A 12,057-nucleotide genomic window follows, 5' to 3' on the forward strand; every position below is an offset into this window, starting at 1 on the left:
TGATGTTTTTCAAAACCAGAAAATGTTAAGTGTTGACATTTTGAAATTGTATCTATAAAAAGTGTGCTTAGCATGTGAACAAAAAGGAACTAAGGCCCTGGGGTGCAGTGCGAGCCTTGATGCCAATGCCGCACCATGCCCCCTGCTGTCAAGAAGTTTGTGAGAACTGCTGCTCCAGGACAATTTATCTAAGATGAGGAATCTGTGTGAAGACACAATCCATTAGAAAGGATATTATAGGTGAGGAATCTTTGGGAGGAAGGAATTCATCAGTAGGGTGTTTTAATATTTGTCTGGCCCAGAGTATCTCTGATGTGGATTTAAAAGCGGAACAGTGTATGTCATAAATCCATTAAAACATTTATATTGCAACAGCAATAACTTGTCTGCCTTTTTTGTTTTCCAGCTAGATTTCCGTTCCAATACAGATATTTTTAATTGGTAAAATGCACTTTTTTCTAACAGCTTAAGGATCACAGGTGCATGATTTGCTCATGTACTGTATTATTGAATACAAATGGCTATTCTATATGTGAAACAAAAGTGAAAAGGTACAAAAAAAAGGATGCTCAGATTAAATGATAATTTACAGTTTCAGTGTAAAAGTTTATTTACTTATACACACAGACATTCATAACTTCTCTTCATTACAACCTGTGTTCACATTTCAAGTACAAAATGCAGAACAATAAATAACGTAAAAGAGTTTAGAGCAACAGAAACATTCGATGTAGGTCCCTTCTATTTCATCTCGTGAAGTAAATAAAGCACCTCTGAGTAGAGGCAAGAAGAAGGGCAAGATACTCTAAGAAAATATACTGGATCTGTGCTGCAGCTGGGAAGGTCTTCAACCTCTTGGTTTGAAGGAAAGCCTTAGGACCCGATTCAGAAATAAAATAGTTATACACTAGTATACAAACTGTAAACTCCTCAGTTGACCAGGTTAACATGAATTTTTACATGAGAAGAGACTACGTTGTAAATAATATATTTCAAATCTGCTTATATGAGCTTTACATATTTACTTTGTCATTGCAATTTAAGGAATATACAAGAAAGCGAAAGTAACAAAAGATTTGACTTTTTCACTTCGACTTTCCACCAATTATGTTCTCCAACGTGATGGTAAAAATAAAAAATCACAAATGTTGAATTTTGAAACAGGCTTGGTTATAAATGCTGCCAGTCAATTCCAGCCAATGTTTGATTTGCTTCCTGTGCATGTCCAATCTCTTCAGTGATGCTATGTTGTTGCCAGAGTTTTTGAATCTTTCTGAAGCGCTCTTTGCACAAATGCAAAGGATTTCCCCTTCTGAAAATAAATACATAGAAGTTATAAATTTGACAAATACTTTAAAAAGTACTTTCGCAGCACAAACTAACAGGGGGCACTTCATACCGGATTCTCCACTTGAAACTAATTTAAAGTGCTACCTTTTGTACAGAGCCCCTCTGCCTTTTATAAATAAAATTGGGACTTCCAGTAGTCTGAATTTAACATGTCACCCTACAACAGTCTGATGACAGCACAATGTTTACAGTTTAGTTTGTGACTGATTAGTTTGTTTTAATAAAGAAAAAGCATGTACATCAAGTTATGTTCTTTTGGATGGATACAATGATTCCTTCCAAAGATTACTCATGATAGACATCCTCTTCAGGTGCAGCCTGGTCTCAAACATTTTTCAGCAGCGCACCAGGTAGTGCTGTGCAGCTCCATCACAGTTCCTTGGCACCCTTTTGACCTGTTAGTGTTGTAAACCGTACAAATACCTGGAGGTACTGGCCCCATCTTCCTTATTACCACCTTTATTTCGCCAGTCAGCCACAAGGAATGATAGTACATCCACTTTGTACATGCGGAAAAACGTTCAAACATTTCAAAAGAATGTCAGTACTTAAATTAGTGGGACAAGAGGGAGGGCAAAGAACCATCTGTGGGAGGAATCATTGCATCCATCATAAAGAAAAATACCAGAAGGAATATATTTCTTATTCCAAAGGACAAATTCCTTCTACAGAATGCTGATCTTTAAGAGTGAGAAAGATGAGAATTCTCTATTACACCTTAAATATTTGCAGAGATTCCTAATCTTGAGTACTCAGTGAATATGTGGAATGAAGCCCAAGTTGCCACCCGACACATTTCCATATTAATTAAGCTCAAGGTGAGAAAAATGTATGAAGTAATAATTATGTAATCCTATTCAAATGAGTTATCAGAGGTGATTGAACATATTTGCAAACTGTTTAGACAAATATTTACTTATTGAAAACATCACAACTTTACTGAAATGTGCATATATGATATGTTTTTAAAGGGAGAGTGCCAAAAAGTACTGTAAACAAATACCCTCCTACATCTTCAAGCATACACACATTTTCTTATCAAACTAATCTCCGGGAACGGCACCACTCTCAGGAAAGCTGGTGTAGCTGCTGTGATGAATCTAGAGTGACAAGGACGTTGAATATAGAGGACACGTTGAATCAGAGGGAGGATGAGAAATCCATACAAGAGCAGGCAGCATAAACAAAGGCAAGAGGCTGAGCAAAGTCAGTGCAGAACCGAGGAAACGAATTCCAGTGGTGGCGTGATCAGCGAAGTTGCCTGGTGGGCAGTCTGCCCGATTGACTCTGCTGATGCCACTCCGCTGAAATATCAAGCACACCACTGCATCATCAGGAGAAGGGATCATTCTCCTGACCTAAGTTGGTTTTGAATATGGGTAGGGTCATTTAGGATTAGTTTCTTTTGGACAGCGGACATTTCCAGATGACTGATGAGCACCATAGTCATTTATGTAGGTAGGGAACACTGCACAGCAATAGGGAAAAATAGACCTTATATTTATTAGTTAATCAATAATTCTTGAAAATGTCATCACAGCGTCTGCGTCCTCTTTCTGACCCTCCACACTGCCTTTTGTAGAATGTGCCCAAAGCTCTTCTGGCACTTTATGACTATCCCATAACATGTTTTAAAACAAAACCCCATCAACCTGAAGATGGTTTGCTTTGTAACAGCTCTTCCGTTTTCAGAGCGAGCACAGCCAACAACTGATCGTTTAGCCTGAAATCATTAGTTCTGGAGATGCAGAAGTCCCCTCATGGGATCCAGCCTGTGAAACTTTGCCTCGATCTAAGAGGGATGAGGAAGATGAAAGAATACCTGAAGGTGAACCTTTTGTTGCAAATAAACTACACGCTACTATACCTTGGACACCCTTCTGGCTTATGTAATGGCCAAAAAGGCAACTTTAAAAGATTAACTCCTAGGACAAGAAAGAAGAGGATCAAAATGAGCTGTTGTAAGGAATGTGAAAACCAAATTGAACTCCCACGGCATACAATAAATGGTTTTGGTGGAGAGAAAGCATTTTTCAAACGTTTCAAAAATGAAAAGACAAACCGGGACAGACAAAAAGACCCTTGCTCAGGTGTACTTTTGAACACGGACAGTGCTGCTAAATAGCTCATAACAGTGCCAATGTTTAACCCTGCACTGGCAAGAATTAAGAATTCTAGAACTGTGACCGTGGAGGCGGTCTAGGCGGCTAGAAAAGTTCTTACCTTCACTGAATCATCAGGACCAGACAGGCTTTGTGGCAGGGAGGCAGACGGCTGATAATGTTAGACGGGTGGCACATGTGGTCGAGAAAGGGAGGAAGACATCCACTCCGGCGATCTTATTAGCGGTCGACGCTGAGAAAGCGTTCGATCGGATTGAGTGGTCTTTCTTGTTCCGAGTCATGGAAAGGATGGGTCTAGGGTCAGAGTACATTCACATGGTGGAGGCAAATTATAAGAACCCCAGTGCGCGGATCTTGGTTAATGGAGAACTATCAAACCCAATTAGCCTTAAGCGAGGGACGCAACAGGGGTGCCCCTTGTCCCCCCTGCTTTATGCTATATACCTGGAACCCCTTTTACTGGCTATAAGGAAGAAAGAAATTCGGGGTGTACCGTTTGGGGGGAGTCAGCACAAGGTGGCCACATTTGCGGACGACATGCTGCTCATGTTGACGCAACCGAAGGAGTTCATTAGGGCGAGCATGGAAGTGTTGACTAAACTTGGGGAAGTTTCGCGCTTGCGGGTTAACTGGCAGAAATCCGAACTGCTGAGCCTCTCCTTGGAGGAGAACGAGGCGAGGGAGTTGGAAGCTTTCTCCCCGTTTAAATGGTGCCCGGGCGGGATACGTTATTTGGGGATCCGGATAACCCCCTCCCTGGGAGGCTGGTACGGCGCAAATTACCCACCCATGTTAGAGGTAATTAAGAAGGATTTAAGGAGGTGGAAGGCCCTTAAGATCTCCTGGTTGGAGAGGGGGGAGGTTATTAAAATGGTCATTCTGCCCCGCATACTTTATCTGTTTCAGGCGATCCCAATGTCTCTCCCAGGGGGCTTTTTTAAGGAACTGAATCGGGTGCTCAAAGAGTTTGTGTGGGGGAGCAGGAAACCGCGTTTGTCATGGCGCATGTTGGTGGCTTCCAGGGGGCGAGGGGGCTCGGGTCTTCCCGATTTTTAGCGTTACCATGAGGCTGCACTCCGAGTTATTAGGGAGTGGTTTGCGAAGGATTACGAGAAGCATTGGGTAAAAATGGACAGAGCGGTCGCCCTTCATCACTTTGGGGAGGTCTTATGGCTTCCCCGGAGATTAAGGCCACCACATATTTATCTGAGTGACATCACAAAGGGGATGGTGGTCACTTGGGACAGGGCTGTCGAGAAACGAGGGATCTCATCTTTTCCTTCCCCATTCACAACTATTTTCGACAATGGGGATTTTACGCCGGGGCTGGAGAGGGGAGCATTCAGAGCATGGGAGGAAGGGGGATGCAGGGTGTTGAGAGATATATTCCACGACCGAGAGGTGAAAACCTTTGAGGAATGCAAGCAGGAACTCGGGGTTGGCGAGGACGAAAGACATAGGTACTTTCAAATTAGGCATTGGGTTTTATCGGCGGAGGTTAAGAAGGCCGCTACACGCGGGCTGACGCTCTTCGAATGGTTCCTCCTGACCCATGATGGCTCTAGAGGGCTCATTTCAGATTTATATAAACTTTTAGATAACTCTGGCCCGAGGGTCATCTGGCCATATATGAGGTCGTGGGAGCAGCAAGGGGGGACAGCAATGGATAGGGAGGACTGGGAGAAGCTGTGGAGGATCATTCCGAAAGTAGCTAAGGCGGCCCAACTGCGAGAAGCTTGGTATAAGTATATCTTCGGCTGGCACTATACCCCGGCCCGGTTGCATACAATGTACCCGGCAACATCAGGGAAACTGCTGGAGAGGCTGTGGGGAGGTGGGCACGGCCTCGCATATATGGTGGGATTGCCCGCGTATCAGACCCTTCTGGAGCGACATTGTTCGTGCTCAATCTCAGGCTTTAGACCAAGGGGGAATGCAGTCCCCGCGGGAGTTCTTGCTGGGGAAAGGAGGGGCTGGGGGGGGGGGGAAGAGGAGGCCCTAAGGCGAAAGCAGTCTCTATCTTGGCAGCCATGGGTCTGATTGCACAAGCATGGAAGAGCCCAACGATCCCCACGGAGCAGGACTGGCTAAGGAAAATGTGGGATATTGTTGCGCTGGAATGGGCCACATATGCGGCGGATGGGAATCTGGGGGTTTTGCAGCGGATTGGGGGGAGACATTGGACTACTTGAGGGGGGACTTCAGGGAGCAATGGTGCCCCCAAAGATTAAAACTGTTGGATTTTTATGGCTGAGACGTTGCGAAGAGTTACTGGAACTGTGAGCTTTGTCAACACTGCGACCGTCGTCGGAGGGAGGTGGGGGGTGGGAGAGGCTGGGGAGTTGCCTTGGGAGATGTTTGTTTTTCTATTGAAATGGTTCTGTCTTTCTTGTTGAAACTAATAAACAGATGTTACAACAAAAAAAAAAACTGAGAAATAAAAGGAATCTTAAAATAGGAACATTCTTCGGACGAGCGCTTAAATTTGGACAGCATCGCCAGGTAACATTTAATGGTCCCAACTTGCAAGCCCCTGTGGGCCAAAGAAAGCAAAAAAGACAGAACCATGGGAATGTCACATTCAAAAGGATCCACATTCTTAACTCTGCACCAGTCGCAGAATTTATGCCAAAGGCAACAGTACAGAGACTTTGTTGCCGGCCGTCTGGCCGCGAGCAACACCTCCAACACGTCTTCAGGGAGGTCCCAATCCTTATAACCTCACCTTTCAGAAGCCAAGCGTGAAGGTTGAGGGATCTGACCTCTGGATGGAGAACCTGACCCCCCTCCCGTGAGAGCAGATCGTCTCGGTAGGGAAGACGATGTGGAGGGCAGATGGACTAGTGGAGAAGGTCCGGGTACCACGTCCTCTGGGCCCACGCCGGAGCAATGAGGATCATCCGGGAACCGAACCTCTGTAACCTCCGCAGTACTTGTGGGATGACGGGGACTGGAGGAAATGCGTACAGCAGTGGGAATGACCACTCCACCACAAAAGCGTCTCCTAAGGCTCCTTTTGGAGGAAATTCCCGCAAGCAGAACCTCTCGCACTTCCGGTTGACACTGGAGGCGAAGAGATCCACTTGAGGGGTTCCCCAAAGGGTGAAGATCTCCAAGAGAATCTCCTGAGCCAGCTCCCACTCGTGAGAGATCGTGCTCTGCCTGCTCAGAGTGTCCGCCGTCTCATCGTCGTCTCCGGCCAGATCAACAGCCGAGATCGAAACTTCCTGCTGGATGGCCCAGAACTCGAGCTGCATCGCCTCCCTGCATAGAGGAAGTGACCCTGCCCCCCCTTTTTGTTGAGGTAGTGCATGGCCACCGTGTTGTCCGTTAGAATCAGGACACTCTTTCCTCGCACAGTCGGCAGAAAAGCCTTCAGGGCTAGCCTGATGGCCCTCAGCTCCAACAGATTGATATGGAGTCTGGACTCCGACGGAGACCAACGACCGCTGACTGTCAACTCGTTGGCATGAGCTCCCCATCCCGTGAGGGATGCGTCCGTCACGATTGTCACCTCCGGCTAGGGCAGCCAAAATGGGGCCCCCTTCATCAGATTGCCTTCGACGGCCCACCACAGAAGGTCCTGGGCGACCGTGGGCAGCACCTGAACAGGGTCCGACATCCTGCCGGAGGACTGAGACCCCTGGAGCTTGAGTGCCCATTGCAAAGATCTCATCCGCAACCTGGCCTCTGGCACCAGAAGAATGCAGGATGCCATGAGGCCGAGCAGTCTCAAGAGCTCGGACACTGGTAGAGTCTGGGCAAGTTGAAACTTGTGCATCATCTGCTGAATGTGAAGAGCCCTCACCTGGGGAGGAAAACACAGCCCCAGGGATGTGTCGAGCACTGCTCCGATGTACTGGAGCCGCTGTGTTGGCGTCAAATGGGACTTCTTTAAATTGAGGGAGAAGCCCAGCTTGTGAAGGGAGTGGCAGGTGACGGACAGATGATCCAGGACTTGCTCGGGAGAGCGCCCCCTGATCAACCAATCGTCCAGGTAGGGGTAGACGTGAATCCCCCTTTGCTGAGATGCGCTGCCACCACCACCTCGGGGCGGAGGTCAATCCGAACGGCAGGACCCGAAACTGAAAGTGCGAGTCGCCAACCGCGAACCTCAGGTACTTCTTGTGCTTGGGATGGATCGGCACATGGAAGTAAGTGTCCTTGAGGTCGAGAGACACCAACCAGTCCTGAAGTTGAAGGGCCTGGAGGACTTGAGAGAGAGTCACCATCTTGAACTTGTCCTTCCTGAGGAGTTTGTTCAAACCGCGCAAGTCCATGATGGGTCTCAATCCCCCGTCTTTCTTCGAAATCAAAAAATAAGGGGAATACCATCCCTTGTTCCTCTCCGCTGCAGGCACCAGTTCTATGGCGCCTCTCTCCAGCAGGGCTTGAATTTCCTGCGCAAGGAGCGGATCCGGACTCTTCAAAGAGAGGTTCCCAGGTGGATTGTCGTGAGGCCTCTGCCGAAAGGGAAGACAGTAGCCGTGGGTTATGATATCCAGAACCCACACATCTAAAGTAATGGCACACCACTCTACAAGATGCTGCGCCAGCCTTCCCCCCCCCCAACCAGAGAACCATGGCACCTGGCCTCATGACTGAGTGGTAGCGGCTGCGACGTTGACTGAGGGCAAAGAGGCAACTGCCCGAGCGGCCTTGGCACCTCGAGTACCCTGTTTTCCACCTCTGGCACTCTTACGGTGGCCTCTTTGACCGACAGCTCCTCTCGCTTTACTGAAGGACGAGTAATAGCAAAAGGAACCTCCCCTCCATTGTTGTCCCCTAGGACGAAAAGGTGGAGGTTGGCGAACTGCAGCGCCCAACGACTTTGCTGCAGCTTTGGAGGTTTGCAACCTCTCAAGGCTCTCGTCAGCCTTGCTGCCAAAAAGATGTTTACCGTCAAAGGGCATGTTGAGGAGCCGGGACTGCACATCAGGAGCGAACCCCGACTTCTGCAACCACGCAAACCTGCGTATTACGGTTCTCGCGCCATGGACCGGCTGACACAATCTGCCATGTCCAAACCCGACTGAACGGCCTCACACATGGCATCCTTGCCATCCTGAACCATAGCAAGGAAACCATCCCGTTCGTCCCCTTCGGGAATATGTTCAGCTGCTAATGCAACACAGTTCCACAGTGTGTGTGTGAAACGAGAAAAGGCACATACGAGTTGGCCGCCTGAAGCGCCATGCCGCCTGAAGAAAACACTTTCCTCGCCCAGCCATCAAAACATTTGTCGTCCCTATCCGGAGGGATGGTAGGATACGACGCCTGCTTTGCCTGGGCCGTAGCCGCCTGCACCACCAAACTCTTCGGTGTGGGGTGCCTGGACAAGTAGCAGGGGTCGCTACTGGCTGGACGGTATTTTCGCAACAAAAACTTGCCCACTGCCGGGAGACTCTCCGGAGCAGTCCAAGCTGCCGCCACCCTTCTCTGCAGAGCCATATGAAACGGCAGTACCGGGTCAGTGGGGGGGACCAAGATTGAGGATGTCCGTGAGATTATCCTGAACAAACTCCCCTAGGGGAGCCGACCATCCCAAGTACTCGGAGACCCGAGACATAAGGCGCCGGTACGAAGAATCGGCATGAGTGCCAGGCTCAGGCCTACAAAATTCCACCTCCGGAGAGGTGTCCAGTCCACTGGCATCATGCAGTGACTGCCTCAGGTCATCAAATTGGCTATGGCCCGAGAGAAGCTCATCCAGCACCGTAACCGGAACCAAGCACTCATCAGAGCCCTCATCACCCTCTGAAATGTACTCCAGGCGGTGAGAGGAAGACACCTAGGGACCAAAGCAATGCCTGACCTTAGGCAGAGCCTATCTAGGGGCTACCCCCGTACCACGGGGCCCCCCTCCGACACCACCGCCTCGAAAGGCGTTGAGGGCGCCGAATGAGTTGGCACCGGCGTCTAGAGAATCGGCATCGACGTCAGCCAGAGCTCCGAGGGTGTCCTTCGACGACCTAGGTGCCGACAGTGTCGACGACCCCCTCGGAGGCCTCGAGAGAGGTCGTCGATGACCTCGGCGCCACAGGCGTCAGCGTCTTCCTCGAAGACTGCACAGGATCACGCGGTCTCGAGCGCGTCGAGGACCGGGGCCTGGAAGGGGCATGGCGAGAACGGTTACCCTTGTCCGAGCGGGACCTCTCCCGTGAACCGTGCCGACCACTCGAGCTCGAAGGCGTGCGAGCGGTGTCTCTCGACCGATCACGACCGACCCCACTCGGAGGCGCGGACGGATCTGTGCCCTGCGATTCGAGAATCGCTAACATCTTCGTCCCTAAGGAAGCCCATTCCTCCGGTGTCGCTTGCAAGGTGGGATAAGCGACCCGCCGACGGGCGGAGTCCTCGGAAGAGGACGGGAAAGGCGACCGATGCCAGCGCTTCCGGGAATGCCTCGAAGAGGCAGAGGAGTGGCGAGACCGACTCCTGGAAGGAGACCCACTGGACCTCTGACGATGACGCGGAGAGTCGCCTCTCGAATCATCCGTCGAAAGCCTCGCAGACCTCTACTGCCGGGGCTTAGACACCCTACCTACCGACAACTTCTTCTTGCGCTCCTGCAAGGGCTTGGCCGTGAGCGACTGACAGTCAACACAGTCGTCCGTGTCGTGGGCCTCCCCGAGGCAGCAGAGGCAGCCGTCGTGCGAGTCCGTTACCGACATCTTGGACCCACAGTCCCCGCATTTCTTGAAGCCCGGACGCAGGGTTGAAGATGAGGTAGACATCGTCACGAACAGGCTTTTCACAAAAAACAAACAGGTTCAAGAACCGAGAAGAATATAACAGAACTCCAAAGAGTCGAGGCGTACCGAGATTCACGAAGCGAACACGTTCGCGGAAAAAACAGAACTGAGGCTACGGGCGTCATGCATCCTACTTATCACATCTGGTGACGTCAGCCGTCGGAGGAGGTCCTCGGGGACGGCGCATCGACGCAGAAAATTTTCCGAAGCAGCACGGCTGTGGTGATTACTGTCAAAGATATGGAATACGTCGGAGGACCCAATCCCCTCGAAATCCACGTTGCTGCGTGACAAATGTCCTTAGCTGGCACTCCCCTCTAGAGTGTCAATAAGGCTGCATCCCTGTGATGGAGTGGGCCCCAAGTCCTGCCGGTAACGAGATACCCACCTTCTGGTAGCACTCAGATGCACAGCACTGCCCAACACGAGTTTGGTAACAGCTCACTTTAACCTGTACTGCAAGAACTCAATGAACAATTGAGTCAAAATTGAGCGCCCTCTTGGGATCCAACCTGTGGAGTACCTCCTAATCCTTAGACAGATGGGGTGGAGGGTAAAAAGCTGGAAAGTCTATACTCTGGCGCAAGTGGAATGCTGAAATTACCTTCGGTAAAAATTTAGAGCATACTTTCAGGGATACTTGTCCTTAAAAAACACCAGGAAACAGGGCTTACAAGAGAGGGCTTGCAATTTCCTGACTCGCTTTACAGACAGGATTGCGATCAATAAAGCAATCTTCAAAGTGAGGAGTCTGATGGAAGTACAATGTAAAGGCTCAAACTGAGCTGTCATGAGAAAGGTGACAACCAAGTTCAAATCCCAATCGGGGACCACAAAATGCGAAGGAGGAAAACAATTAACCAGGTCATTCAGGAACTGGGCCACCATGGGACTGGAAAAAATTAACCTTGCTCTGGCGTCCTTTTAAACAAGGAAAGGGCCGCCAGGTACCTCCTTTACCGTGTTCACTTGCAGGCCTGATTTGGCTAAGGCCAACAAAAACTCCATCACCGACTGGGTGGACACATCTGGTCCACTCCTTTCGCCATGCACCAAGTAACAAACTTTCTGCATCTGCATGCGTACAGGAACCAGTGGATGGTCTACGTGCAGCCAACAACACCTCAAACACCTCCTCACAGGCGGTTATGAGACCCAAGAGGTGAAGTAAGTTAGCCGCTGGTAAGGTGTTGTGGCACTGGAAAATTTGAACCATCTGCCTGACACAGGCAACTCTCTTCTCGGGGGAGGGCAGGGGCAGTGAGGAAGAAAGGCCTTCCCCACCAGAGTGTCCAGGACTGCTCCAATGAACTGGAGCCTGTGTATTGGTGTTGTGTGGGGCTTCTGTAAGTTCAGGAGAGAAGCCCAGCCTGTGGCGTAGTGAGCAGGCGTCCTCGAGATGGGACAAAAAGTGCTCTGCCGACTCCCCTCGGATCAGCCAGTCCAGGTATGGGAACACAGACGCCAATCTCCTGAGGTGAGCCACAACTACCGCCATAAGCTTTGTGAAGTCCCTCGGGCAGAGGTCAACCCAGAGGGGATCACCTTGAATTGGTAGTGCTTGTCCTCTGTGAGGAATCTCAGGAATGGTATGTGCTTATGGTGGATCGGCACATGGAAATGTGCATCCTAGAGATCTATCGACACCAGCCAGTTCTGAAACCTGAGAGCGTGGAGAATTTCTCTCAACGTCACCATCTTGAACTGGTCTTCTCTCAGAACTTGTTGAAGGCTCGGAGGTCCAAAATGGGACAGAGTCCTTCCCACTTTCTTGGGTACCAGGTGTGAGTAACCTGAGGGTATTCTCACTCCTTCTCCCCTGAGATCTT

The 12,057-nt window shown here is 49.7% G+C and overlaps 1 protein-coding gene across 3 annotated transcripts in view; it reads right to left on the reverse strand.

Annotated features, from left to right (window-relative positions):
- Window positions 1-585: 585 nt before the first annotated feature.
- UBR2 (ubiquitin protein ligase E3 component n-recognin 2) overlaps window positions 586-12,057 on the reverse strand; it is a 2,523,611-nt gene continuing 2,512,139 nt past the window's right edge. For all 3 annotated transcript variants that reach the window (XM_069608499.1, XM_069608498.1, XM_069608497.1), the window contains one exon: window positions 586-1,312. In XM_069608499.1, coding sequence (XP_069464600.1) covers window positions 1,171-1,312 — 142 coding nt within the window. In that variant the 3' untranslated portion in view covers window positions 586-1,170. The remainder of the gene's footprint in view (window positions 1,313-12,057) is intronic.

This window comes from Ambystoma mexicanum, chromosome 4q, assembly GCF_040938575.1.
Source record: "Ambystoma mexicanum isolate Mex_15411 chromosome 4q, UKY_AmexF1_1, whole genome shotgun sequence".
Taxonomy (NCBI): domain Eukaryota; kingdom Metazoa; phylum Chordata; class Amphibia; order Caudata; family Ambystomatidae; genus Ambystoma; species Ambystoma mexicanum.